This window comes from Sander lucioperca, chromosome 23, assembly GCF_008315115.2.
Source record: "Sander lucioperca isolate FBNREF2018 chromosome 23, SLUC_FBN_1.2, whole genome shotgun sequence".
Taxonomy (NCBI): domain Eukaryota; kingdom Metazoa; phylum Chordata; class Actinopteri; order Perciformes; family Percidae; genus Sander; species Sander lucioperca.
The window spans coordinates 14,853,803-14,880,711 of record NC_050195.1 but is presented as its reverse complement, the minus strand read 5'-3'; the positions used below and the strand labels follow the sequence as shown (position 1 = coordinate 14,880,711).

General features: G+C 41.8%; 1 protein-coding gene across 2 annotated transcripts; it reads left to right on the top strand.

Annotated features, from left to right (window-relative positions):
- Window positions 1-26,909, top strand: LOC116055783 (putative ferric-chelate reductase 1). 2 transcript variants are annotated; one of them, XM_031307806.2, is made up of 15 exons: window positions 1-327; window positions 7,724-7,857; window positions 10,384-10,478; window positions 10,601-10,736; window positions 11,813-11,998; window positions 13,067-13,168; window positions 13,330-13,474; window positions 15,890-15,997; window positions 19,939-20,054; window positions 20,904-20,990; window positions 22,855-22,946; window positions 23,887-23,945; window positions 24,076-24,219; window positions 26,660-26,679; window positions 26,760-26,909. In XM_031307806.2, the coding sequence occupies exons 1-15, from the start codon at window positions 132-134 to the stop codon at window positions 26,847-26,849; spliced, it is 1,710 nt and encodes a 569-aa protein (XP_031163666.1). In that variant the 5' UTR covers window positions 1-131; the 3' UTR covers window positions 26,850-26,909. The 2 variants fall into 2 exon arrangements, with proteins under 2 accessions (XP_031163666.1, XP_031163664.1); XM_031307804.2 differs by having other exon boundaries at window positions 11,795-11,998.

Below are 26,909 nucleotides of genomic sequence, written 5' to 3'. Positions count from 1 at the left end.
CCCTCAGTCATTCTTACCTACACAGACTCCACCTATAGTCTCAGCTGAATAAAAGCACCATACTACTCACGGTCTCTGTTTTCCACCAGCTATATTCATGGAATAGAGTGTTAACTGATCATTTCCTCGCAATGGACCGTGTTGTGTTGCTGCTGCTGCTGCTGCTGTGTGTTGCTCCTCTGGTTCGAGGCTACCCTTCAGGTCTAGTTATGGACAGTTGTGTTGACCTGCTACCCCATCACTCTGGGCAGAGCCCGCAGACAAAACCAGCACCCTTCACCGTTACGATGGACCGCAGCAGCTACAAACTCGGAGATCCAGTGAAAGGTAACCCAGTATGGCAAGCCGTTTTAACATTTAATAGCTAGACTGGATATTATTCCTAGTCAAATGGAACATTTAAGATATTCGCAGCATCATTCTTACTAGGACAAATTACGTTTTTTTTTGGGGTCTGGTGTTCATGTTGGGAGCTGTGTATTTTGTTTCAAAATAAAATTACAAAAATGTTTTCATAAAAAGTAATTTAAGAACAGAATCTGGTAGGGCTTTATCTTATCTTATTTTATCTTATTTTATTTACCATAATATTCAAGACAATACAATAAAATAACAAAAAAATGAAACCCCTTGCCTTAACAGGTCAAGTTGTATTAACACAGAGCGGTAAGGTGAAGCAGTGAACAAATCTAGTTTACATTAGTAGTCATTAGTAAAAATCATTAGTAAACAAATTATTTTTCTCTGGAGTCATGTTAAGGTAAATGTGCAAAAAAACTAAAATAAAAACAGTGTTCTTATCACTACTAAAGAAATTATTTGTACATATAAATATTGTTTCTTTTCCTTTACAATATTATAACTTTAAGATGAATACATTTGATACAATTGTTCTAATAATACTAGAAAAGGAACGCAATCAACACATAACATTGACTTTTTCCAATGTATTGTGGTGAGCTGCAAGGGAAGATTCACTCAGGAGACTGAGTTACTGATTTCCAAGCCCCACCAGGGTCTCGGTCATGCTACAACAATAAACGTAGATAACATGAACTAAATCAACCTAAAAACTAAAACCTAGATAACATAAATGCACACCCAAAACATTACACATTTTAACTAGGTCAGAAACTGTTCAAAACACATTTTCCCCCCATGCTCCTTGGGAGTGAATCCATTAGCCTTCATGAACTTCCTTTGTGAATAGGATCACAACAATACAATACAAAAAATACAAAAACTTAACATCCTGAGTTATCTCTGCTTAACATGATCTGTGCACTGCATACTTGAGCTGATTATTACAAACAACTATGTTTTTTAACAAAACATGAAAGAATAAGAAGTGACCACTAAAAAAGTTTAATTACTAACTAAATCTGGGTTTACAGTATTATGTAAAATACATGAGCACTTATGATAAACAATAAACACAAATAGTATACGCCTCTCCACAGTAGGCCTTCCAGAGAGCTCACATACTTGTCTAGTGTAGACATTCAATATTGCAAACCGTTTATATGACATTTTTTCAGACGCTGCTACTCTAGCCACCTCACAAGCCTACTCTTGGATTGAAGCAGCAAATCCTAGCACATTTGGTGCCCTAGGCAAGGTTCACCCCTGGCGCTTTTGGCAGCATCAGCAACCACTAGATTGAGTGTATGAGCCACAAACAAAGCCCTTGGGTTTTTCTGCAGTAGCCTAGCCATTACTCCCTTGTTTTTCCCTCTCGTGTTCACACCGTTGTCATATGACTGCCCGCTGCAGTCATCAAAGGGAATCTGTACAAAACATTGACATTTTCCAATGTATTGTGGTAAACTGCGAGAAAAGATTCACTCAGGAGACTTAGTTATTGATTTCCAAGCTATGTATTTGTCATTGAACATACTCTAACTGCCCAAAGGCTATCAGTCCCCACCAGCGCCTCAGTCACGGTACAACAATAAACATGAACACTAAATCAACCACACAAAACTAAAACCCAGATAATTGAGTGTATGAACCCAACAGGACACAAACAAAGCCCTTGGGTTTTTCTGCAGTAGCCTAGCCTGTACTCCCTTGTTTGTCCCTCTCATGTTCACGCCATTGTCATATGACTGCCCTCTGCAGTCATCAGAGGGAATCTGTAAATCCTCAAGCACCTTCAAATCTAGAGTGGACAAATTTTACCCAGTGGACTCCTCTGCCACTGAAGTGCTCTTTTACTAGGGGGTCTTCATTGACTTTCACAATTCTGATTAATAGTGACAACTGTTTATTATGGCTGACATCTGGGGTATAAAATTAAAATGAGGGAAAATTACCTGGATTCCTTTATCTACTGCGCCATTGTTGATACAATCTTGCCACTTATGCATTCAATCAACTCATTCTGAATGTGTTTGCTCAAGTAGCTGAAATGTGATGCTTGACTTTCAACCTTGTGGATGTGGTCTTTCATTACTGGGTCAAATTGTGCCAGAAGCCTAACTTCTTTCAAAAAGTTTCCATTGAAAGAGAGTGGAGTCGTTCTGTGTCCGCAAATTCCTCACTGCCAGAGATTGTACATTGGCTGTCAGCCGTACCAGCACTGGTCTCCATCGCTTCTTCTCAACCTCAAACAGGGCCTGCTCTTGTTTGTCGATGGTTTCCCCTTAGTTTGAGCCGCAACTCAAATTCTTTCCATGATGCCAAATGCTTTTGCCCTGGCAATGTTATTGTGTTTTTTGTGTGGGACACTGAAACTTACTACAGCGCTCAGCGGCAATTCCGAGATGTGCGCAATGCCAAAGGTAGCACCCTGCGTAGTTGGGCGGCACCGCTCTCCTCACCCCATAGAGAATTTTTTTTCCAAATATGTATCATTACTTTTCTAAATCCACATGATTAGATCCAATGTACAGCACTAATTTACTATTAGTTATTTCCTTCTTCCAAACTCAGCACACCAGGGTTACTTTCCATCAAACAATGAGAGCAAAACAGTATTTGTTTTGCCCTCATTGTTCTCTCTAACTCTATGTTTTGCCCTCAATTTTAACTGAAGTTTGCTGAACTGAATATTCTCTGGTCCAGCTTGGCTAAAAGCACAACACCGAATCCATCAGCACGTTAGCGTGTTGTTTACTACTGAGCCTGTTTGCAATCGGTAAGCTACCCACAACATTATCTTCTCTTTGGGGTCAAGTTCAAGAGCCCAGCGTGTACGGCGACTAGTCCTGTCATTGTCTATTGGTATTTTCCTGAGACCCAAGAGAGGTTTGTTGTCTGTGACACTAACAAAGGGCTGCATGAAATAGTTCATAGTCCTCGGTTGGCAATTTCCTTTCTGCTTTTTGTTAGAACATGGTTGGCATATGCAATTACTTTCTCCTGATGTTTCTGTCTATGAGATAGCACAGCACCGATAGCAGAGCTTGAAGCATCAGTGTGGAATGTTATCATGAAATCAGGGAATGCAGCCACTGAAGGGCTTGAGAGGGCATGTTTTAGGTAAATAAATGCATCCTGACATTAAGAATCCATTGGAAGTGTGCATTCTTCTCAGTGAGTGCATGTAGCAGAACACTGATGTGCAAAGTCCTTGATGAACTTGCAGTAGTGTAAACAAAGTCCTAGAAATTTTTCCAGGTGCTGAAGATGTTCGCTGAAAGAGGCATTGTAAATAAGGACATACTTCCAAATAGACTAGGCACGTTTTCCCTGCCACGTGATCGGTCTGTCTCTTCCAGCTCAACTTGCCAACATCCATTCTGAAGGTCCATTGTGGAGAATCAGGCAGAGCCTGCCAGAGCATCCAGCGTGTCGTCAACTCTGGGAAGAGGGTGTGAATCTTTGATTGTGACAGCATTGAGTTTCCTATAGTCTAGGCAGAAACGCCATGTGCCATTTTACACGTGCACCAAAACAACTGGTGCAGCCCATGGACTGTAGCTTTCTTCAACGACATCTCCTTTCAACAGGTTTCAACATGAATTTGTATTTTAGCTCTCTGTTCTGGTGGTACCCTGTAGGCTAGCTGTTTAATTGTGTGCGTGTGTGTGTGTGTGTGTGTGTGTGTGTGTGTGTGTGTGTGTGTGTGTGTGTGTGTGTGTGTGTGTGTGTGTGTGTAATGCTTTGAGGCACCTGTGCAACCTCTGTCCTGAATACTGCAGTAGTAGTAGTAGAGTATTTCTGAAACAGTGATTTCAGAGACTGAACATAAATTGTCAGGTTTGCTTCATCTTTCATTACAGCAGGAGCTGCATCATATGCATGTAAGGTTGTACATGTCTCGTCGAATGGCATAATGTCGGAGTGAAACTCACCAAGGTGTTGGCCAGAATGCAGCTCAATGTCTTCTATGGGTGGATTTAGGACTGGAACAACAGTTGTGCAATTTTGAACTTCACTGAGACAGTGTGTCACAACACCACAGTAGTCAGTTTGTGTGGGAGAAGCAGGTGTGGCTGCTGACACACAACCCTTTTTTACAGTCGTCGCAGTCGACCTGTCGTGCATCAATGTGATGTAAAAATGACGTAGATCTCGCTGGCGCCCCAGGATTTTAAGTGCGCAACCAGAGGTTGGCGCACGACAAAGCGGAAACAGGAAGCATAGACGAGTTTGAGGGCAACCGGATGCCAGGACTCTCAGAGTGACTGCAAGTCTTTCTTGTAAACTTACTGCGTTAAGTTGAGTTCTTTTATGGTGAATGAAAGGCTTGATCCGACGAAGTAGGTCATTGAAACAAATCAAAACATTTGACGTCAATGCTGCTGCCAGTTCTGCCGTTGTTTACCTTTTTCTTCTTCTTCTAGTCCATAGAAAGAGCAACGTCGGTAGCCTTTCCTCATTAGTGCCACCTCTGTTCAGGAGAAGACTGCAGCTAGTGTTGCAAGTATAAACAGTTACGGCGCTCCCGTGACGTCACATTTGCCCGCGACAGGTCGGCTGCGGCGAGTATACCGGACGTGACAGGCTGTGATCATGGTTTCACTCATAGCTGGAATCTTAGTGAGACACATTACACGTTACAGCAAGCCTCTGGGCAATAGGGACATTTTCATGTCCCACATTTGCAGTACTTTGTTTTAATCTCAACCTAATATAACTTGGCTGGAGGAGCACCTCTGGGAACTTCAAATTCCTGAGCTGGCATAGGAGGCTGTCATGGGGCATTTTTTTAAAAGCTGGATTAGAGTTTCGAAAATCTTCACTCACAATGGAGACAAAAGAGCCAGAGTCAATTAAGCACACTTCAATACCTTCAACAATAGTGAATATGTTAGAAAAAACAGAGTAGAGCCTGGATCGGGCCGAATTTTTCCGTCCGAACCCGGCCCGAGCCCGACAGGCATTATGATATTTATGTCCGAGCCCGACCCGAGCCCGACACAGTTAAAATCTCGTTGTTGTTTTTTCTCATACTAATGACACATGTACGTTTGTTTGTGTAGAAAGCTTTTATTAAGCAACTGGAAGGCATTCAGAAATGTCAACAGATGAGGTCATCAGCTCACACGGGGGAACAAGCTCACGTTAATAAGCTGTTTAATTTAAAATGTTCAATGTGTTAACCTCTCCTGATTGCTTCGATTCCGACCGTGATCAGAAAACCAGGGGAGACTCGTTACCTCCAGGGCCGACGTTAACGTCGGGGTTAAAATTCCGTTTCTGGTGAGCAGATGAATGAACTTGGTTTTCAGTCTGGGGTTTATCTCGGACACCGCACACACTGTGTACAAAACTTAAACTTATTCCACCAACTCTGCTCCGGTCACATCTACACGTCTGCTTCCTCTTTCTCTATCTCTCTTCTGCCCACTTTACACATACACTGAGCTCTCTTAAAGGAGCCGCAGCACCATTTTACAACAAATGCCTTATCACGCTGATGTGACCGAGCCCGGCCAGAACCTGACCATCATTTCTAAATATCTGTCCGAACCCGGCCCGGCCCGTCGGGTACCGTCGGGACCCGTCGGGCTTGGGTCGGGTATCCATGCCTTAAAACAGAGTCATCAAGTTGTGAGTCATTGTTATCAGGCATTAATTGTGAGATATCATTCTGGGGCTGTGATGCAGTAGCTGATGTTTGCCCCTCAGCAGCAGCTAATGAAAGTTCCCCTGTCGGTTGGAGCTTGTGTGTGCATGGGAATCAAACACTGCCCCTAGTGTGTGGACTTGCATCTCTTTTTCTCCGTGGCACTGAACTTGGACTGATTCTGTATCTGCTCTGTGTCATCGTCATGGCGACCATACCTGGAGTACTGGTAGGATGGACGCGATGGAGGGTGACCCCTGTCACATTCGTCATTGTTGTTCCACTCATTGTTTCTCTGATAACCATGGAGTGGAGGACAATGTTCATAGTGTGGAGCTAAATCACAACAAACACTACTCAGGTGAGCAGTAGTCTCTGGGGTGTTGCCTGGTATGGTAGGCCAGAGGAGAGGAACTGTGTGCACTGTGTCAAGTATCACAGAACATGGTCGATTTTAGACCCTTTTTAAAATAATAAAATTTCATCTCAGCCCCCCTAAAAATTATAATAATTAAAAAAAAAATGTTCTTTTTTTAGAGCTTAAGTGATAGCTTGTGAACTTGTCTGTAAGTGCCAGAGGACAAAATGCAGGAAAAACTGCCAAAATCCGTCATATCTCCAAAAGTCCTTGCTTTCAGTTCGCCAATTGCTCTCCAAGAGTGAACAAAACATCAGGTGGCAAAAAAGGGACGATATCCACAGTGTATAGGAATGAAACTCACTATATGCAGAAAACCACCCAAATAACACCACGCTGCCACCATATGTAATGTGAGGGTTTGATATGTGGTGGTTGGATCACTCGTAAAGAGAAGGAACAGCCGGATGGAGACTGATAACTTTCTTAAGCAGCACTTTACTGTACTCACTTCATCAGGATTGTGCTAGAAGGGATACAGCTACGGCCGGAAGTCACACTAAATTACGCAAAATCTATGCTAATATAAAAATATGTTTTTAATACTTTCCACCAGGAAACTCATGTGCATTCCTCGGGAGTGTTTTAATCCAAACCACGATCTTTTTCCTAAACTTAACGAGTCATATTGGTGCCTAAACTTAACTGTCGCCGTAGCTGTATCCCATCTAGCCTTGACCCTTTATCAGGGTAGATGGTAGATCGGACCCGCTAGACGTGTCGACATCACAGGACGTGTCTCGTGGCCCGCCTTATTCTGCCTCCGATTGGCTTACCCTGGTATTCTTACCCTCACAATAACAAATCCCCAGTTCCCATGCCTAAACCTAACTACATCGACACGTCTAGCGGATCTCATCTAGCATCTACCCTTCATCAGCCCCACAACAACAACACTTCCTTGTTTTTCACTCACATGTAGCTGAACTAACCAATCAGACGCTAGCAGAACTGAGACTGAGGCAAATGTGTAAATGTGACATGTAAATATGCAAATACTGACTGTGTCAACACAAATATGTTAATAGTTAACTGTCTTTAGTAAATTAACTCAAATATATGAATTAACATGTAAACCTTACATTCATTTCCATGTGTGATGAAGTAACAGTTACACTTAACTGACAAAAAACATCTATTTAAAATAAACGTTAAAATAAAAGATAGATCATTAAAATAATGTGAAGCTGCCCTTATCTAAAGGTGTATAGTGTACTGTAAATAAATGAACGTGCAATTTACTAAATGTTTCGCTAATTGTTATTGCTAATAGTTTTTTTTACCCCCAGTTACGCTCCTGGCTTCAACCTCATCATTCACTGGTTTCCTGTTAGAGGCTAGAGAGGTGGGGGGTCTGTCTCCTGTGGGCTCCTTCTTCGTGATACCAGCAAACGCTCGGCTCCTAACCTGCAGCCTGAAAACTGTGAGTTTTCTCCCATTCAGCAGGCTTTACTGTGAACAAAATGCAGGCCTACAGCAGCCAACACATTATACTATGAGAAAAATCCAGCTCACTGTCTCGCTTACTGCTGAGTATTCATTGTTTAACTTTTTTGTTTTATAGAACACCTTATACAGTACCATATAATAGTACACCAAACACCTGTGCCATTCAGTGTAAACTGAAATACTGAGATATTTCAACTGTCAGTGTTTCTCTATCAACTTGTTCTGGCCCGACCCTTCCCTTCTAATCAAATTCCAAAGCGCTAATCCAAACAATGGGCAAAGAGATGGCGTGTTGATGGAGCTGAGGCGAGCTGAATGAAACCTACAGTCTATGCTTGCCTCCTGTGATGGCACCCACCTGTCACTCCAAGCGGAATGCCTTTAATTATGCATGACTTTAAGCCTGCGTATAATTGGAACGTGTGAGTTTTTGGCACCTCCATGTGGGCTGCAGCCTCTGCCGTGAAAGAGGCAAAGCAGCAGGTGTGGGAGAAGTTCGGAGAAGACATGGAGAAGGACTTTCGGTCGGCACCAAGGTGCTTCTGGAAAACCGTTCGCCACCTCAGGAGGAGGAAGCGGGGAACCATCCAAGCTGTGTACAGTAAGGATGGGACGCTGTTGACCTCAACTGAGGAGGTAATAGGGCAGTGGAAGGAGCACTTTGAGGAACTCCTAAATCCGACTAATACGCCCTCTATGGTAGAGGCAGAGCTGGAGGATGATGGGGGATTGTCGTCAATTTCCCTGGTGGAAGTTGCTGAGGTAGTTAAACAACTCCACAGTGGCAAAGCCCCAGGGATTGATGAGATCCGTCCAGAAATGCTTAAAGCTCTGGGTGTGGAGGGGTTGTCTTGGTTGACACGCCTCTTCAACATTGCGTGGAAGTCGGGGACGGTGCCTAAGCCGTGGCAGACCGGGGTGGTGGTTCCCCTGTTCAAAAAGGGGGACAAGAGGGTGTGTGCCAATTACAGGGGTATCACACTTCTCAGCCTCCCCGGTAAAGTCTACTCCAAGGTGCTGGAAAGGAGGGTTCGGCCAATAGTTGAACCTCGGGTTGAAGAGGAACAATGTGGATTCCGTCCTGGTCGTGGAACAATGGACCAGATCTTCACTCTCGCAAGGATCCTGGAGGGAGCCTGGGAGTATGCCCAACCGGTCTACATGTGCTTTGTGGATCTGGAGAAGGCGTATGACCGGGTCCCCCGGGAGATACTGTGGGAGGTGTTGCGGGAGTATGAGGTGAGGGGGTCTCTTCTCAGGGCCATCCAATCTCTGTACGACCAAAGCGAGAGCTGTGTCCGGGTTCTCGGCAGTAAGTTGGACTCGTTTCAGGTGAGAGTTGGCCTCCGCCAGGGCTGCACTTTGTCACCAATCCTGTTTGTAGTATTTATGGACAGGATATCGAGGCGTAGACGGGGTGGGGAGGGGTTGCAGTTCGGTGGGCTGGGGATCTCATCGCTGCTTTTTGCAGATGATGTGGTCCTGATGGCATCATCAGCCTGTGACCTTCAGCACTCACTGGATCGGTTCGCAGCCGAGTGTGAAGCGGCTGGGATGAGGATCAGCACCTCTAAATCTGAGGCCATGGTTCTCAGCAGGAAACCGATGGAGTGCCTTCTCCAGGTAGGGAATGAGTCCTTACCCCAAGTGAAGAAGTTCAAGTACCTTGGGAATCTTGTTCGCGAGTGAGGGGACAATGGAGCGGGAGATTGGTCGGAGAATCGGCGCAGCGGGTGCGGTATTACATTCAATTTATCGCACCGTTGTGACAAAAAGAGAGCTGAGCCAGAAGGCAAAGCTCTCAATCTACCGGTCAGTTTTCGTTCCTACCCTCACCTATGGTCATGAAGGCTGGGTCATGACCGAAAGAACGAGATCCAGGGTACAAGCGGCCGAAATGGGTTTCCTCAGGAGGTTGGCTGGCATCTCCCTTAGAGATAGGGTGAGAAGCACAGTCATCCGTGTCTTCGCGTCGAAAGGAGCCAGTTGAGGTGGTTTGGGCATCTGGTAAGGATGCCCCCTGGGCGCCTCCCTAGGGAGGTGTTCCAGGCACGTCCAGCTGGGAGGAGGCCTCGGGGAAGACCCAGGACTAGGTGGAGGGAATATATCTCCAACCTGGCCTGGGAATGCCTTGGGATCCCCCAGTCGGAGCTGGTTAATGTGGCTCGGGAAAGGGAAGATTGGGGTCCCCTGCTGGAGCTGCTACCCCCCGCGACCCGACCCCGGATAAGCGGACAAAGATGGAAGGATGGATGGATGTTGGTTTCATTTTTCAGCACCAGGATTGGTGCCGCTTGGTGCCAACACAGGATGCTTTCAGGCACAATAATGTGATAAATCTTTAGATAGAACATGTGACGACATCCTTTTCTCTCTCTCTCTCTCTCTCTCTCTCTCTCTCTCTCTCTCTCTCTCTCTCTCTGTCTGTGTGTGTGTGTGTGTGTGTGTGTGTGTGTGTGTGTGTGTGTGTGTGTGTGTGTGTGTGTGTGTGTGTGTGTAGAACTCAGCTGTAGCCCACAATTCAGGGTCTACTAAGACCTCCATTCAGGTTACATGGACACTAGCATCAGGAAACGCAAAAAACATTCAGTTCCAGTAAGGTTGAATTAAACTATTTTTGTTCTATTCCATTCTGTTCTTTTCTATTGCCATGCTCAAGTGGGTCACCAAAGTGATTCATTACTTTGCATAATTGCTATGTGTTTCAACATCTGCAGCGCATCCTTCGTCCAGAATTTCTACACATTCTGGGTTGATGTTACAAGTCCTACCTTGACCTTCGCTAATGGTGTTGCTGGTGGATCTACAACTCTCCCCACTACAACAACTACAATACAACAATTTGCACCACCTGTTAGTAATTATTTATTCATTTTTTATTTAACCAGGAAGTCCATTGAGATAAAAAGTTCTTGTTGGGGGGAGACCTCTGATGATTAAGAACAAGGTGTGAAAAAACCCACAAAGTAGGCTGACAGAGACACCAGCCAAATATGGCTAAAAAAAACTTCACACTACAATCTTCACAGGGTAGAAAAGATGGAATATACGATATAGTGAAAGTTTAGAAGGATGAGGAGTTGGAAGAACTTTGTGACCAAGACCTCAAACTATTTTGTGCCTGTGCAGTTTGACCTCATACCCTCACTGGGAATCAATCCTGCTTTACACCATTATCTAGAAATTTACTGTTAGCTTCATTAACCTTTGGTCTTTTAGCTCTTGCTATCATGCCTTCAAACTGCTGTTTTTACTAGACATGGCTTTGACAAATTGATATTTATTTTTATTATAGACTACTATCCTTGATTGTTTTAGGAGATTTTCTACTCCTTTTGAGAGCGATTAACAATTGTCTAAAGCCACTAATGCCCTCTTTCTTGTTTAGTGCTATCCTTACTTCCAGGGCTGGGTACTGAATTTTAATATCTTTTGGTGTCCATAGACTGATATACTGTGTCTATTGAATCAAATATCAAAAACTGTCAAGTACCCAAAGTTCCCGATTTAACTGCCAGTTGTGAATGTGTTATTTTTTGTATATATATATATATATATATATATATATATATATATATATATATATATATATATATATATATATATACCAAGCCCCAGAGAAGAACTTTGGTATTGGATGATTTTGCAAAGGCCCATATTACATCGAATTAAATGTTCTCATGTCCAATGTCCAGATTATTTGTGTATGAACACTCCAGTGTGGTTAAGGTTAGGGAAAGACCGTAGTTATGGTTAAAAAAGAAAACATTAATTGCAGGTCTTTGAAAGTCAATACTATAAACTAGATTTGACAGGATGCAAAGTCAATGCCTATTGTATACTGTCAATCATGAGGACCAGCTTGAGTTGTGTTCCTCTGGTTATATTAACATGATTACGTTTTCTTTTAGTCTTTAGTCCAGCAGAAGAGTATCTCCAGTGCAAATTGCAGCGTCAGCAAGGTGTGTTTCAGTCAGCCTTCAAACTGTGACCCAGCCAATGCTGACTGTTATTTCATGTCAGCCCTGATGGTGTCAGGTGAAGCCATCCGCTATGAGATGAAAGGTCCTTCTAATGGATACATCGCTTTTGGATTCTCAGATGACCAGAATATGGTAATTTGAAGGCCAACAGCTTGATTCTATGAAATGTTTCCTGCTTTGTATCAATACAGCTCTTGGGCAGCATTGTTCACATACTTGCCTTCGTACTTTCTGTATGCCTGGAGGATTAAAAAGTATATCCATCAGAGGGCAGAGTAGGCAGATCACCAACATCTGAATATGTTCCTTGAGAATCTCAGACTTTGCACAATAATTCATTGCAACTCTCAAGCAGACTACTATACAGTTATACATTTTTAGCAATGTTCAGAGACATCCTGGTAAATACCGCCCCCACAGTTCATGTTCCTAATTTCATCTCGTGAATACATAGCGGCACATTCTGAGGACACACAACCATCGCTCTGAAGTAACACATGATAAACAAGGGAAGCCATCATGCTTATGCAAACACATGGTTAAAAGCAGGTATATCATGATCCTAACATGGTCAGTGAGCTCTGTAATACTGTAAATGGCCTATGTCGTAATGCCAAGACCCATATTTTTCAAAAATGGCACACTGAAAATCAAGAGTCAGCACGTTTTTGCCTTGCAAACAAAAGGGACAATAGATGGTGATGTTGGATGGTTTGTCAAGTTGGTCAGTGTTTCAGTCTTTCCAACCATGCCATGCCATATCTCAAAAGCTCATGGCAAACTTTAAGTTTCTGTGGATTGTCCTATCAATTAGTCATTCTATGTGATTAGTTTGACTAATTAACTTTTCTTGTAGTACCAACTTCAGGCAACAAAATTTCTAATTTGGACCCAAGCAATCTCAAAATCGAATGCAATGACATTTACTGAGCACATTGAAGAACCATCAGCACTCCAAAGATTACATTTGTCATTCCTAGCCCTGTCTGACAAACAATCATGATTATGTTCTGTTTACTTGTTCTTAAGAGCCGCTAACTGGGCTTTATAGAATATCCAGCTGTATTGTTACTCCAACCAACCATGGCAGCCACTGATTTTCTGTTTTAATAGAATAAACCAGTTACTTGTGGTTTAAAAGAAAAAAGTCACATCTGATGAAAGCGTGGGTTTTTAATTCTTAACTCTATCTCTCCACAGGGAAACGATGACATTTATATTTGTGGCATTGGCAGTAACGGCATGGTGCAGGTGCAGCATGCCTTTTCAACAGGACGAACATATCCAAATATTCTTCCTCTGGTATTTAATTTCTTCTGATACCAATGATTTATAGCTGGACAAGGTGAAAGGCCAGACTGTGAAATATTTAATGCTATGTCTTTGCTCTTAAAATGAGTGAACTGCATACGTAACTGTGTGGATTCCACTTGACGTTGAAATGATTTCTAACTGTCCACCAGGGGAATGTTTCTGATATAACAGCGTCAGTGCAGAACGGGGTGATCAGCTGTTCCTTCACCTCCACGAACATTATTTCTCTTGAGAGGACCACTGGCTTCAGCAATGCCTACTATATCCTGTTTGTCCATGGACCCAGCAGCAATGGTAATAAATAAAATAAAAATAAATGGTATCTGTGTCAGGGATGAAAATTATGTTACAACTAGAACAAGGGCCTTCAAACTTTTCATGCCCCATTAAGAAAAACATATAGAGTGAGCAAGTCCATGAGTCTTTTAATGTAAGAGATTTATCTTAAATCTAATACGAGAGTTTTAAGCACTCTATCATGTGTAGTGCGATAGTTTTTATCACTATTCAATTCACTCAGTAGTAAATATCACTCCTAATAGTGATGCTGGGCCTTGAACTGAAGAAACAGAAGAACTACTGTCAGCTCAAGTCTTGTAATGGAGATTCACAGTACATCACAGAGGTGAATGGGCCATCGGTCTGCTCTTGTAGAGCCTATAAACAAAATATGTAAAGCCAAATAAACTGAGCATCCTTTTTCCTTCAAACTCTTCTTTAAAGAGTATAATTTGGGTGCCCAGGTAGCTCGCCTGGTTGAGCGTGCGCCCCATGTAGGCTCAGTCCTTAGCGTAGTGGCCTGGGCTTGAGTCCGACCCGTGGCCCTTTGCTGCATGTCATTTCCCCCCCTCTGCCCCCCCCCCCTTTCCTGTCTTCAGCTGTCCTATGAAATAAAGGCCAAAAAAATCTTTAAAAACAAATGAAAGTATCATGACGTTGCATAAGCCCCGCTGCGCATCTTCCTGTACTCCTTAGACATCAACACAGAAAGGGGTAAAAAAACATGTTAATGTCATTTAAGTTCATGTTTTTTAGCAATTGTTATTTAAACAGGAATGCATGGTGCATTTATTGGGGAATGTTTTCAGTGGCAGATTAATCCACATTTGGTGCTCTAGTGAGTATTTGAGGTAGGTCAAGGTTTACAGACTCAGGTTCAACTGTGACCTACTGTAGTTGTGTGATTATTGGGCCATCTTTAGGACCTCCAAATAAAGTGATTTAGACAATCTCAACAACATCTTGTCTGAAAGGAACACAAGCGTACTCTAAGACTCTTCTGTTGGACATATTTTTATTTATGTCACCATTTTCCCAAATCTAAGCTAGTACAGCGTACAACCTAACCGATACATAAACTACCGTGTTTTCCCTTGGTTTGTGAAAGACTTAGGGACCGTTCGGTATTTATGAAATGGACCACCAGAGTAAAATAGGGGAGGGTCATGTCTTTTTATTCATGAGAAGAGCAACATTTCAAAGTGGCTTGTTTGGTGCGTATTTATCCATGTAGCTCCATGTAGCTCTCTCAGTCTCGGCCCCTATCACTACCAAATGTTTAGTCAGCCAGACCTGTAGCTTAGAGACCGTGGGATTTCTCAAACTGAATAAATCCCGCTCGCACATATAAACACAAAACTGCTTTGCTAGCTCAATTGTGTTGTAACTAAGACATCTGCTGAAAAAAATAATTTTATTCATTAGCATGATTGCTGTACTGTTTAGTTCAAAAACACCCAAAACACCGTAAGAAAACATAGCTGACCAGATGCAAGCTTTTATTTTGAAAAGCCGAAACCACGGACAGCACCAGCCGGCAGCCGGGAAGGCATGAGACGGGAGGTATATCCTTTCAGTCCCGGTGATTATTTGTGATTATTTCTGAAAATGTGCAAACGACAGCCTTTTCAAGGCATTTGAGAAGGAAGGAGTGGTAGCATGAAAGCTCCCAAATTGACGCTCATCTGAGAAATGGAGTTTTGGATAATGTTCAGCTTCTGCAAGCTTACCTATGCTAAAATATACAATGAGTGAGGAAGCCTAGTGACGAGTCCATAGCAACCAGTGTTGAATTACCCAGTGTGCTTAGCTGAATGGTCTCAATGTTTTATATTTTTATTTCATGTGAATACTAGTTTACTAGATGAGTAACTTAGTATTTGCAGTAATGCAGTAATGCAGGAAGTGTGCATTTAGTTTCCATGCTTATTGTGTTTCCACAACAATGTTAGTGAGTAAATCTACTGAAATGGCCACCACACCATAACAGAGGAGTGGGATGTGTAAGATGAGAATGCAGAGGTTTAGTCACATATCTCATGGCTGTACAAAAGCAATGGGAGTCTGCACATCTTTGCCAAGCACAAATCAGTACAAGAAATTGTTGGGGAGGGTCATTCCTTTTCTCCTAAACATTTTGGAGGGTCATCCAAAAAATGCTGGAGAAGGGAGGGTCAGGTCTATTTTGACTAAAGATCCCAAAACTCCTCCGGTGGCCCTTTAAATAAATAAACAGTCCCTTAGGTGCACATATTTGGTGGGGGGGGGGGGGGGGTTTAGTGGTTCTCCCTCAAGAAAAATTAGGGTTACATTTTTCAATAAATAGATATGCAGTTTTACATAATTTTGGAACATTATTAGTACCGTACCTGTGTCTAAAATGCTGAACAATAAACATTCAGCTGTCTGTTTTATGCATCTCTTCTGCAGGACAAATCCAGATCCATACAGAAACCTTCATCAGCACTAAAATGATAAACATTTCCAGCCCTGAAGTTGTCCTAGATGCCGGTGTACCTAGTATCTTCAAAGCCCATGGTGAGATCCTGTCCAGAGGGATGTCCACAGTAGCACCAACTGAAACCAGACACTTTTTTTGTCCTGCTAGCGGCAGTATGTAAGCATGGTGATGATTCTCACTAGGTTAGTCCAACATCTTGACAGCTATTGGATTGTGATAACATTTGCTGTGAAGGGTCAAGGTCCTTGTGATTTTGACGCCTCCTGGCCTTGCCTTTAGCACTTGCATCCAGACGGCACTTTAACACATCTCTCAAAGATCTGGAGTTTGACAAGTTTAAAAAAAGAGTGAGCTTCCTTCCTAAAATAAATGGTTCCCCAAAGTCATCACCAACTATTCTGTGGAAACAGGGAAAGCCGTTTTAAGGGCACAGCTTAGCAAAGAAGAAATCAAAACTTAATCAAACAATAACCAAGGACAAACGTTGCACTGCCCATACAGTGATCTTATGCATAATAAGAAAGCACCAGGACCCGATGGCTTCCCTGCAGAGATCCATAAACACTTTTGGTACATTCTAACTCTTTAACAAAAAAAAAAAAACTCAAGATTTCCAGCAAACATGAACATAACCACAATTCCACTCCTTATTTTATTTTTAATTTTATCTATATTTAACCAGGAATATACTCATTGGGCCCTATCTTTTACCCGGCACAGCACAGTGCAAAGCCTGACTCAAGTGTCTTTGCTAGTTTAAGACCGACGCAGTTGTCAGTTTCCCGTCCAGCGCCCACGTCGTTTAAATAGCAAATGCACCTGCGCCCATCTGTGGCCCATGGGAGTGCTGGTCTTACAGGGAGGTGTGTTCAGGTGAATTCTTGGCATATTGCTATCTTGAGGCAGCAGAAGTGATCATGCCATTGACCAACAAAAACCTGGTCTAAAGTCAATAACACAGCATTTCATTATTTTGACAGCAAATTAGTAAAATGCTCCTAGGCTTATGCACAGCGTGCACACTATGCTTGTTACACACAGCACACAAACATGCAAAAGATTAAAAATATGTAATAGTATATGATCTGCTCGCGTGCTTCCCTCACGCACAAGCAGATCAGTTTCTTCTCCTGAACATCTCTCCTTCCTGGTCAGCAAATCCTCCATCATAACAGCAATGCTCCAAGGTCCAAACACACCTGGCTTTTAAAGGGAATGGGAGATGACACTCTGGTTTATTGCATGTTACGCCCAAAACACACCAATGAAATAATTAAGACATGAAGTACAACCCTTTAGAACCATGCGCCTGGTGTACGGACCCTTTTTTACGCTGTTAAACCAGATTCGTACACGCAATGTGTAACAGATTGGAAGTCTGTTAATTTTAAATAAATCTAGATTTAGATTCCCGGGCCACACCAACACAGCGAGAACGACACAAGAAGTATATAAAAATAGTATTTTATTCTTTTAAAAGTTAAGTTTAAAATGACAAATCTCCTCCTCAAAACCCAGGGAGACAATAAAACACATGGATTGTCCAATGTTCTGTCCCAGGGTGAAACAATGCCCAAGTCCAGTCCAGCCTGGAGTTAGCTCTGTGTTTCCTCTGTCGCCGGCACAGAATGTCTGCTTCGAGTAGCCTATTCCAATCCAGGACCAGGAATTCCGTGGTGCCGTGATGCTGCTCTGCTTCTGTCAGTGGAGAAATCGTAAAATCAATGGACAGCCTGCTCATAGCCCGGCAACTTTAAAACAGTCTCGGGTGACTAGAGTGATAACTTTCCTTTGCTATACTTCAAGTGGGCTCATCAATAATACTGCCGTGTCTGCTGCTCTGCCATCGGCCCCTGGATCTGGCACCTTCACAGAAATGAACAACAACTAAAAAACGGCTCCTTTAGCTCAAATGCTAAAAACACACACACGCATCAGTGTGGGAGAAAAGGACCACTTCCCTTTAGTCGGAGTTTTGTGAGCGTTGACACTGCAGAGTCTGGGATTCGGCTCCACCAGGGCCCAGGAGATCCAGTCAACAGCAACACCACGGGAAAAGAAGACCAGCAAGCCAGTCCGCTGCAGCACACAGCACATCCATCCGTCCAGAGCGTTGTCCCCCCCTAGTAAGAGATCTAGCCTCCTTTTATTGGGAGTGGTCTGATCAGCTGGCAATCAGATCGCTGATGTGAACGGGGTTCTACAGGTGTGTCCATTAGTGTTTGTTGTTGCAGTTCGTGAAAGAGGGAAAACAGTACTATCAATTGTCCAGCAACATCTCAGCAAACAAGGGAAAATCACAGCAACAATATAAAAGTTAATCCACAGCAAACAATATAATACATTAATCCACAGCAAACAAGGAAAAATCACAGCAAACAAATATGAAAGTTTTAAAGCAAAAATCGCTATATCAATCAATAACAATTTCCAAAATAAAGTAAGGTTAACCATCAATCACACTGCTCCACTTGTTTTATATTATATGACACTAATTTTCGCCAGAAGTCAACTAATTCAGGGATCAAACAGATCAATCGGTCCAAAACATTTACAGCCAGATGTGCCTGCCTCCATGTCGGTTAAAATTTCTTTAAAAACATCTAGTGAGACCAACTCACGAAGGTTCAGGCAATTTTGCAAATCATTCCACATAGAGTCATCAGCATATTTTAACACCCTTTTAAACAGCTCAGTGCAGACTTTAGCGACGGATAACAGGAATAAGCCCTGGGAACACAATGACTGAAAGACAATGACTTCCTGTTTTTTTCTCATGGATATAGCACTGTAGGTAAGACGGAAGCAGACCGAGAATAGCTTTATAAATAAAAGAATATGACAATGATTAAGTCTACGAGTGGACAATGCAGACCAGCCAACCCGAGCATACAAGGAGCAGTGGTGAGTAAGGGTTTTAAGAGAAGTAACCTAACCTAACAAAGACCCAATCAATCATCAGTAAGACGCTTGTTCACGGAATAGAAAAAGCCACTCCATGCATAATTCACCCAGCTCAAACTGCCTTGATCAAAGGTAGACATTCATCCAGTAACACACGCTGACTCTTTCATTTATTGCGTTACTCATCATTACAACCATCACAGCCACCTTATATGCAGAAACAGCCTTTGTCAAAGTAAACTGGACATTTCTCTGTGCCAAATTACAATGGTTTGGCTTTGAGGAATCATTTATTACCTGGGTCAAGATTCTGTACACCTCACCTTCAGCCACTGTTATCACCAATGGACAAGCCTCACAAAGCTTCACACTGCACGGGGGACAAGGCAAGGTTGCCCCCCCTCTCTCTATTTACCATGGTATTGAACCTTCAGCTACAACAATTTGCCAGAATGTCTGTTACCGTTTGACTAGGAGACATATCAACAATCAACTTGACCAAAGCAACAACAAATTGCTCCTCATAGCTGTAGTTATTGCCAAGAAAACTATCCTCATAAACTGAAACCCAAGGAAAAACCTACTGAGTACATCTCAACAACAACTAATATCTCCTGTCCTGTATTCACTGTTTTTGCTTGTTTTGTTATTGTTGGTCTGCTAAAACTATAGTGCATAGTTTCTGTCTCCCCCATGAGGAATTCTAAGTAATGACAACAACACTGTCGGTGATTCCACATGATACAAGCCTTCCGTGATCATGTAAAGCTACTAGCTACTAGCTACTAGCAACTGCGTGGAGGAGGGGATGGCGGCACAGGAGCGGTCACGTAAGGCATGTAGATGCACCGACAGTGTTGTTGTCATTACTTAGAATTCCTCATGTGGGAGACAGAAACTACGTACTATAGCTTTAATGTTTTGTCTTTTGTCTTGCAGTAAAAAAAAAAAACAACTAATAAACTATTAAATAAACTATCCATAGTCACCTCACAGAGAGATGTTTTGTGTTGGGACAACGAGAAGAAATGAATGTTGAGTTATAAAACTATTTATGTGGTGGCAGCTGGGCAGCATTCCAACATTACATTTCCAACATTAAATTGTGTTTCAGGAGCACTGATGCTGATATCCTGGATGACCCTGGGATCACTGGGAATGATGGTAGCTCGATATCTGAAAAAAACAGCCAAAGGAGAGAAACTGATAGGCAAAGATGTCTGGTTTGTGGTAAGACTTCATACATACAAAAATGCACCACAAAATATCTTTTTTAAATATCCCACTTTTCATCAGGTTGTCTTTTTCAGTAAGATGCAAGAACAAAAACATTTGAAAAAAGAGAAACACTTCAGATACATTGTAGATGTGTCCAAATTATCACAGTAGGGTTCGTGCATCCATTCAGGAAAAAGGAAATAAAAAATGCAACATTTAACATTTCACATTTAAAGGAAATACACTAATTTTATACATATGAGAATATATCAGAAAGGTCCAGGGTGTGTTTTGTCTCACTGACTTGTTATGTCTGACAATATTAGACTGTTCCTGTTAAATGGGTTACTGCCATAACACTCTTCAGAGAGGGAGTGATTGATTATCGTCCCTTTGCAGATGATCTGTATCAGCGTTTTATTTTCCTGATAACTGATAACGTGAATTAATTAAAAAGTGTTGTACTTTGGCTCTGCTACAGCTCTGTGTCTGTCCCTCTGCTTCAGTTTATCTCACCACTGAGTCTGACTTCATGTCCCCCCCCACAACACTATCTGACTCTCTGTTACTGGGGATTATGGTGAAAGTTTCTCATTTATTAAATAATTGCTTAAAGCATTTAAACTAAGTGTTGTGTTGGAGTTTGTAACATTCAAAAGAAATTATTTTGACTTAAAGATTTTCATTTTCACTGTAAATACATATCGGTTCCAAATCTCTGTTATCTGTTTTATTAACCACTAATAATTGGTATCGATCCCTAGCCCAAGCCTGTCCTGTCTCAGGTGCAGTTGATCCTGCACGTCTCCTGAGCTCTGCATGTCTTCTCTGTGTCATGTTGCACTGTTTGTGTTTCCCAAGGTCCACGTTGGCGTGATGATTCTGACGGTAGCAGCCACAATCATCGCCTTCATCCTCATCTTCTCATATGAACAACAATGGTCTGGGGTCAGTACACCAGCACTGAGTGGGACTCTTTTTTTTTTTTTTTTTTTTTAGCCTCTGGTGTATTGTTGAGGCATTATCTTTGGAAGCAGTCTGCTTCTCATTAGTCTCGCATTGCCAGACGTATCTCCACAGCGCTGCAAAGGAAGGTCTGGCCTCTTAGCCTCTTCTGGGATAAGAGAAAAAAACGCTCTGGGTTGTTTGCATTTCTTTCAATAAATCACAATGGTCTTGGGTGGCACTAAATTCTGGATGCAGCTGTCACCAGAATACACAAAGGAATTGGTATTTTAATGCACTGTATTATAGTTTCAAGTTATTTATTCATTGTCATATGCACAATGCACTACAGAGAAGCAATGAACATCAAAGATCTCAGGCTCCCTTCAACGATGCTCATTAAATATGTTATAGTTTTGTTGACATTGAGATGGAGGTTGTTGTCCTGGCGTAGATGTCAGGGCTCTGACCTCTTCTCTGTAGGCCGTCTAGTTGTAGTCCAGAAGTCTTAAATGATGCACTTTAGTGTTACCCTTGTTTTGTCCTGACATTCCTTAAATACTCTCCTCTGGGTACCTGTGTAGCTCAGTTGGTAGAGCTCACATGAAGAGTTTTATTCCTTGAAGCAGCGAGTGTTACCTGCATGTCTTCCTCTCTCTCCCCTTTCATGTCTAAACTGTAATAAAGGCGGAAATGCCCCAAAAATAAGCTTAAAAAAATACTGTCCTCTTAAGCTTGATTCATGGTTCTGCATGGAGCCTCCACCGTGGCCTACGTAAGTTGCCTGTTGTTTATACTGGTGCGTTGGCGTGTGCGTCGAGCCGGCATGTGTGTGTGTGTGGGGAAAGGGTGATAGAGCAAGGGAGAAAGTGAGAGAGTGACGGCAATTAGTTTCGGAGCGAGTACCAACTCTAGAGTCATAGTGAGAGAAACAAAGTGTCTCCTCTGTTCTTTCTGACCACGGTGGGAACGTCGGCGCGACGTGTAGTTACATTTTTCGAGAGCCGCATGTCAGGCTACGGCGTAGGGTCCGTGTCTCCACGTACCTACGTACATAGCCACGGCGTAGATTTTATGCAGAAGTATAAATCACGCTTAAGTGTCACTTTTGATCAGGCTATGAACCTTGACAAGCATGTCAAGTCCTTGACCCGCGCTTGTTTTTTTTGCCACCTCAGAAACATTGCGAAACTCAGGTGTGTTGTATCCTAAGCTGAATTAGAAATGATTATATATAGCTTTGTTTCCCTGTGTTTGAATTGTAGTTATTCTCTTTTTACTTTGCGCTCAGCAAATCATATGTAGATCGCTTTCAATTGGTGCAGAATTCTGCTTCTAGGCTGTTGACAAGGTCTAGGAGGTCATGTCACATTACCCCCATCCTGGCCTCTTTGCACTGGCTCCCAATTCAGGATGCAGTTCCAGATTCTTGTCATTACATACGGAAACATTCATGGTCAGACACCGGCTTACATTAGTGATCTGCTGCACCCTGATGTCATCAGATCTTTGAGGTCCTTAAATCAGGGCTCACTGGCTGTTCCCCGTACAAAGCTGAGAACTAAAGGTGACAGAGCCTTCAAAACAGTGGAAGGCTTTGCCTGAGATTTGAGAAAGGCCTCAGTTTATTTTTATTTTTTTAAAGCAGCTAAGGACGCATCTTTATCAGGCGTTTGATTAGCCCCATTGCTGATTGTATTACTATGTGATGTTATGTTCCTTGCCTTTGTAATGTATTGTGATTTTTATTGGGTATCGATATATAATATATATATATAATATAATGTATTCATTTATTTGACTTGTGAAGCACTTTGGGACTGACTGTGATATGTGCTGTATAAATAAACATTATACTTACTTTCAGGGAGTCCATCCCGTGTTAGGCTGCCTGGTTATGATCCTTTCGTTCCTCCAGCCCATTATGGCTCTGCTGCGCTGTGCACCACAACATCCACGGTAGGTATCCAACTGTGTGTGTGTGTGTGTGTGTGTGTGTGTGTGTGTGTGTGTGTGTGTGTGTGTGTGTGTGCAGAACTCAGCTGTAGCCCACAAGTCAGGGTCTGTTAAGCGCGTGCACCCACCTGACATGGTGGATTTAGCCAAGGAAATGGTTGTGTCTGTGGCTGGAAAAACATTTTGACAAGAGGTTTGTAAGCAGCACAACACCAGACTAATAAAAAAAAAAGGTTTGCTCTGTTACACTCCGCTTCTCATCAGTGGGGGCGCGTGCCAGCTGCTCCGCTTGATTGCCGTGCAAGCTCCTGCTCCGCTCAATGTTGTTTTAAGCCCCCAACGTCTCCTTCCAGGCAGCACTGTAACCGTTGACTTTAAGGTACCTAACCCTAACCCTAACGCTAACCATAACCATAACCATAACCATAGCCATTGCCTAATCCTAGAAGACGTTGGGGGATTAAAACACCGATAAAATCTTGCTCCAAACCCCTTTCAATTAATGTTCTACACCCCTGCATTACTTATGCAATAGGACTCTTTTTATGTCTGTCTTAATCAGTTGCAAATTGGAGGTTTACCTTAGCTTAATATTTGATGTCCGTAGTGTTGTTCATTTTATGTAGTCTTGATTTGGGTGTTTAGTGTGGTCATTTACATTTAAAGGGTTGCAAATCTAGTTCTTTAAGTAAATTGTAGCACACCACAATCGACTTTAATAAAATGAAACGTAATTTCCCGCAAAACTGTGGCTAGTGAAAAAGCTGAGTGGCTAGTGACTTTGGAAAACCACTAGCCACAGTGGCTGGTGAGCAAAAGAAGTTACTGTCAAGCCCTGCTTCTAAACACAACAATGCAACAAACAACCAGTGATGCTGTCCTTCTACTGAGGACAATCTGGTTTCAGCAGCTGATCATTTGATTCTTCTTCTTTCTTTGACAGGAGGTTTCTGTTCAACTGGTCACATGCTTTGAATGCCCTGGTTATAAAAGTGTTAGCCGGTAAGCTCTCGTCTAACATTATGAACTGCCCTAAAAGTTGCCCACTTTTGTACACTCTTTAATAAAAATGAATATTCTACTTCTGCTACCGTCTTGAAAAGATTGTTTTTTTTTTGGTGACATCACACAGTGGCAGCCATATTCACAGGCCTGCAGTACCTTGACAGCACCGCGGACCAATGGCTGGTGAAAGTGATGGGTGGTATGGTTGGCTGGGAGGCTCTGTTCTTCATTCTGCTGGATGTCCAATCAAGATGCATGGCTAACAGAACAGGTAAATCAACTTGTGTATCCTGTTGTTTAGTAATATTATCATCATTGTGGCTCTTGATAAGGGGTCATTTGCAGCTGAGATAAAAGTTGATCTTAAACATATTATAACCTTTGTGAGCCTCATTTAAAATGGTTGAAGCTTCATATTGTTTCATTTGAGGACCATAACAATCTGTGTGAAGGTAGGAACAAAGATCCTGTTATAATAATGTTATTCTCAATCTGTGTGAAGGTAGGAACAAAGATCCTGTTATAATAATGTTATTCTCAATCTGTGTGAAGGTAGGAACAAAGATCCTGTTATAATAATGTTATTCTCAATCTGTGTGAAGGTAGGAACAAAGATCCTGTTATAATAATGTTATTCCTGTTTTCTTTGCTTTTTTCTCACACAAATGCTGTATGTTTTACTGGCATTGCATGCAGATTTTATGGTGTTAGCTTTTTAGCTACAACAAGCAAAGTGACTAATAACCAGTGGTGGAATGTAACTAAGTACATTTACTCCAGCACTGTACTTAAGTCAAAATGTTGAGGTACTTGTACTTTACTTTTCATGCCACTTTCTACTTCTACTCCGCTACATTTCAGAGAGAAATATTGTCCTTTTTACTCCACTACATTACTCTGACAGCTTTAGTTACTAGTTACTTTACACATTAAGATTACTGCACACAAAACACATGTAATTTATAAAGTCTGATGTTTTATTCTAAAGTAAACTAGCCAACAATATAACGGCTACAAGTCCAGCTGAGATGATTAGACCATTGATTAGACCATGATTAGACAACTGGTTGGATCCTTTACACTTTCTACAATTGGAGGAGAGTTCTGCATCGGGTAATTTTACTTTTACTACTTTAAGTACATTTTCCTGATGATTCTCACATACTTTTACTTAAGTAACATTTTCAATGTAGGACTTTTACTTGTAACAGAGTATTTTTACAGTGTGGTATTAGTACTTCTACTTAAGTAAGGGATCTGAATACTCTATTTCTTCAGATAGATGACGTAAATCTTCATTTAGCACTATGTATACCGTCATTGATGATGAAATTGGCTTTGTTCATTTATTTCTATCAAGTTAGCAAGACGCACACCAGGTACAGTAGCTCACAGTAGTGTTGTTTTTGGCGGCCTGTTTTAATTTTAGTTTTAGTCTAGTCTTTGTGTCAAGCTGTCATTTTAGTTTTTATTAGTTTTAGTCACGTTCATACTCTTTTCTTTTTTTTGTCTAGTCAAGTTTCAGTCGACTAAAAGTCTGAGCATTTTAGTCTTATTTTAGTCAGAATTATCCAGGACTATTTTAGTCTAGTTTTAGTCGACGAAAACTGATGACATTTAGTCTAGTTTTAGTCAATGAAAATTGTACTTTAGTCTCTTTTTAGTAATGCAATTCTATTTAATCCAGTCAATATAGTATAAGTACCTAGTAGTAGTAGGTTGGCCAACAAGGGATGCTTAGTACACACGAGTCAGTCAGGTAGGAACTAAGAACCCACACACTCTCTCACACAAACAAATACACACACAAACACACACACACACACACACACACACACGTTTGTCTCCGTCGTTTTCAGCTCTAGTGGCTAACATTAAAATGAGACACAATATGTATATATAATAATAATAATAATAATGTTCCGACTGGACCAATTTGGGGATTATTAAGTTCCTCTGACCGCAGTTCCTGGAATTTTTTCAGTTCCTACTTCAGGGCAGGGTCTTTTCCCTTTTCCCTTTTCTGCATAGTGGTGGCTGTGTTATAATAACAAAAGGTCAGTTCCTATGGCCACTTGGCCAGTGCGAATGCAAATGGAAAAACCGGTTTTGGGGGAGAGTAGTTAGTAGATCTGTTTAGAAGTGGACTGTTCCTAAAACTACGTTCCTGTAACTACTTGGTCGGAAAGAGGCTAACAACCACAGCCTCATGAGTTGGCATGAGCTTTCTAAAATAGAAAGTAACGTTACGTTAATGTCTTGACTTACCTCCATTTCATTATGGAATTGTTTTGGTCAACGAAAATGAAGAGACATTTTAGCATAGATTTTATTTTGTAAACCACATTTAGTCTTGTTTTTATTCATCAACAATATTGCATTATACATTTAATTATAGTCATCGTCACATAACCAGCATTTACGCTGCGTCTAGTCTCGTTTTCGTCACATGATAAAGGTTCGTTGACAACGATATTTAGTCATATTATTCGTTGACGAAAGCAACACTAGCTCACAGGCTATCCTGCAAGAAGTTACTACGTCACTAAGCTTCTAGAAACCCTTCTAGATTCGAACCCTGGGCCTCTGCGTCCCCCTTAAGGGTCCTGTTTTGACCACACAAACAAAATATTACCTGTGGATTTTTTTTTCTTGTAATTGTTTAAGTATCCTGCAGCAGCTTTAACTTTTCCCTTTTCTTTGGATTACAGATACTTTGGATTTAACAGCGGTAAGTTAAAAATGCTAAAAGTCAAAAAGGAAACAATAACATGCTGCTGATTTCTAACGTAAAGTGCGTTGTGTTGCCAGATGACAAATGAGGGCCTGCTGGTGGCTCTGTTCTTCCTGGGAAACTTTGCCTTTCTGGTGGCACTGCTGGTTGGAATCGGAAGTTCATAAGAAGAGCAAAAACAGAGCAAAGCAACCTGATAAATCATAAGCATTTCTATTATTATTATG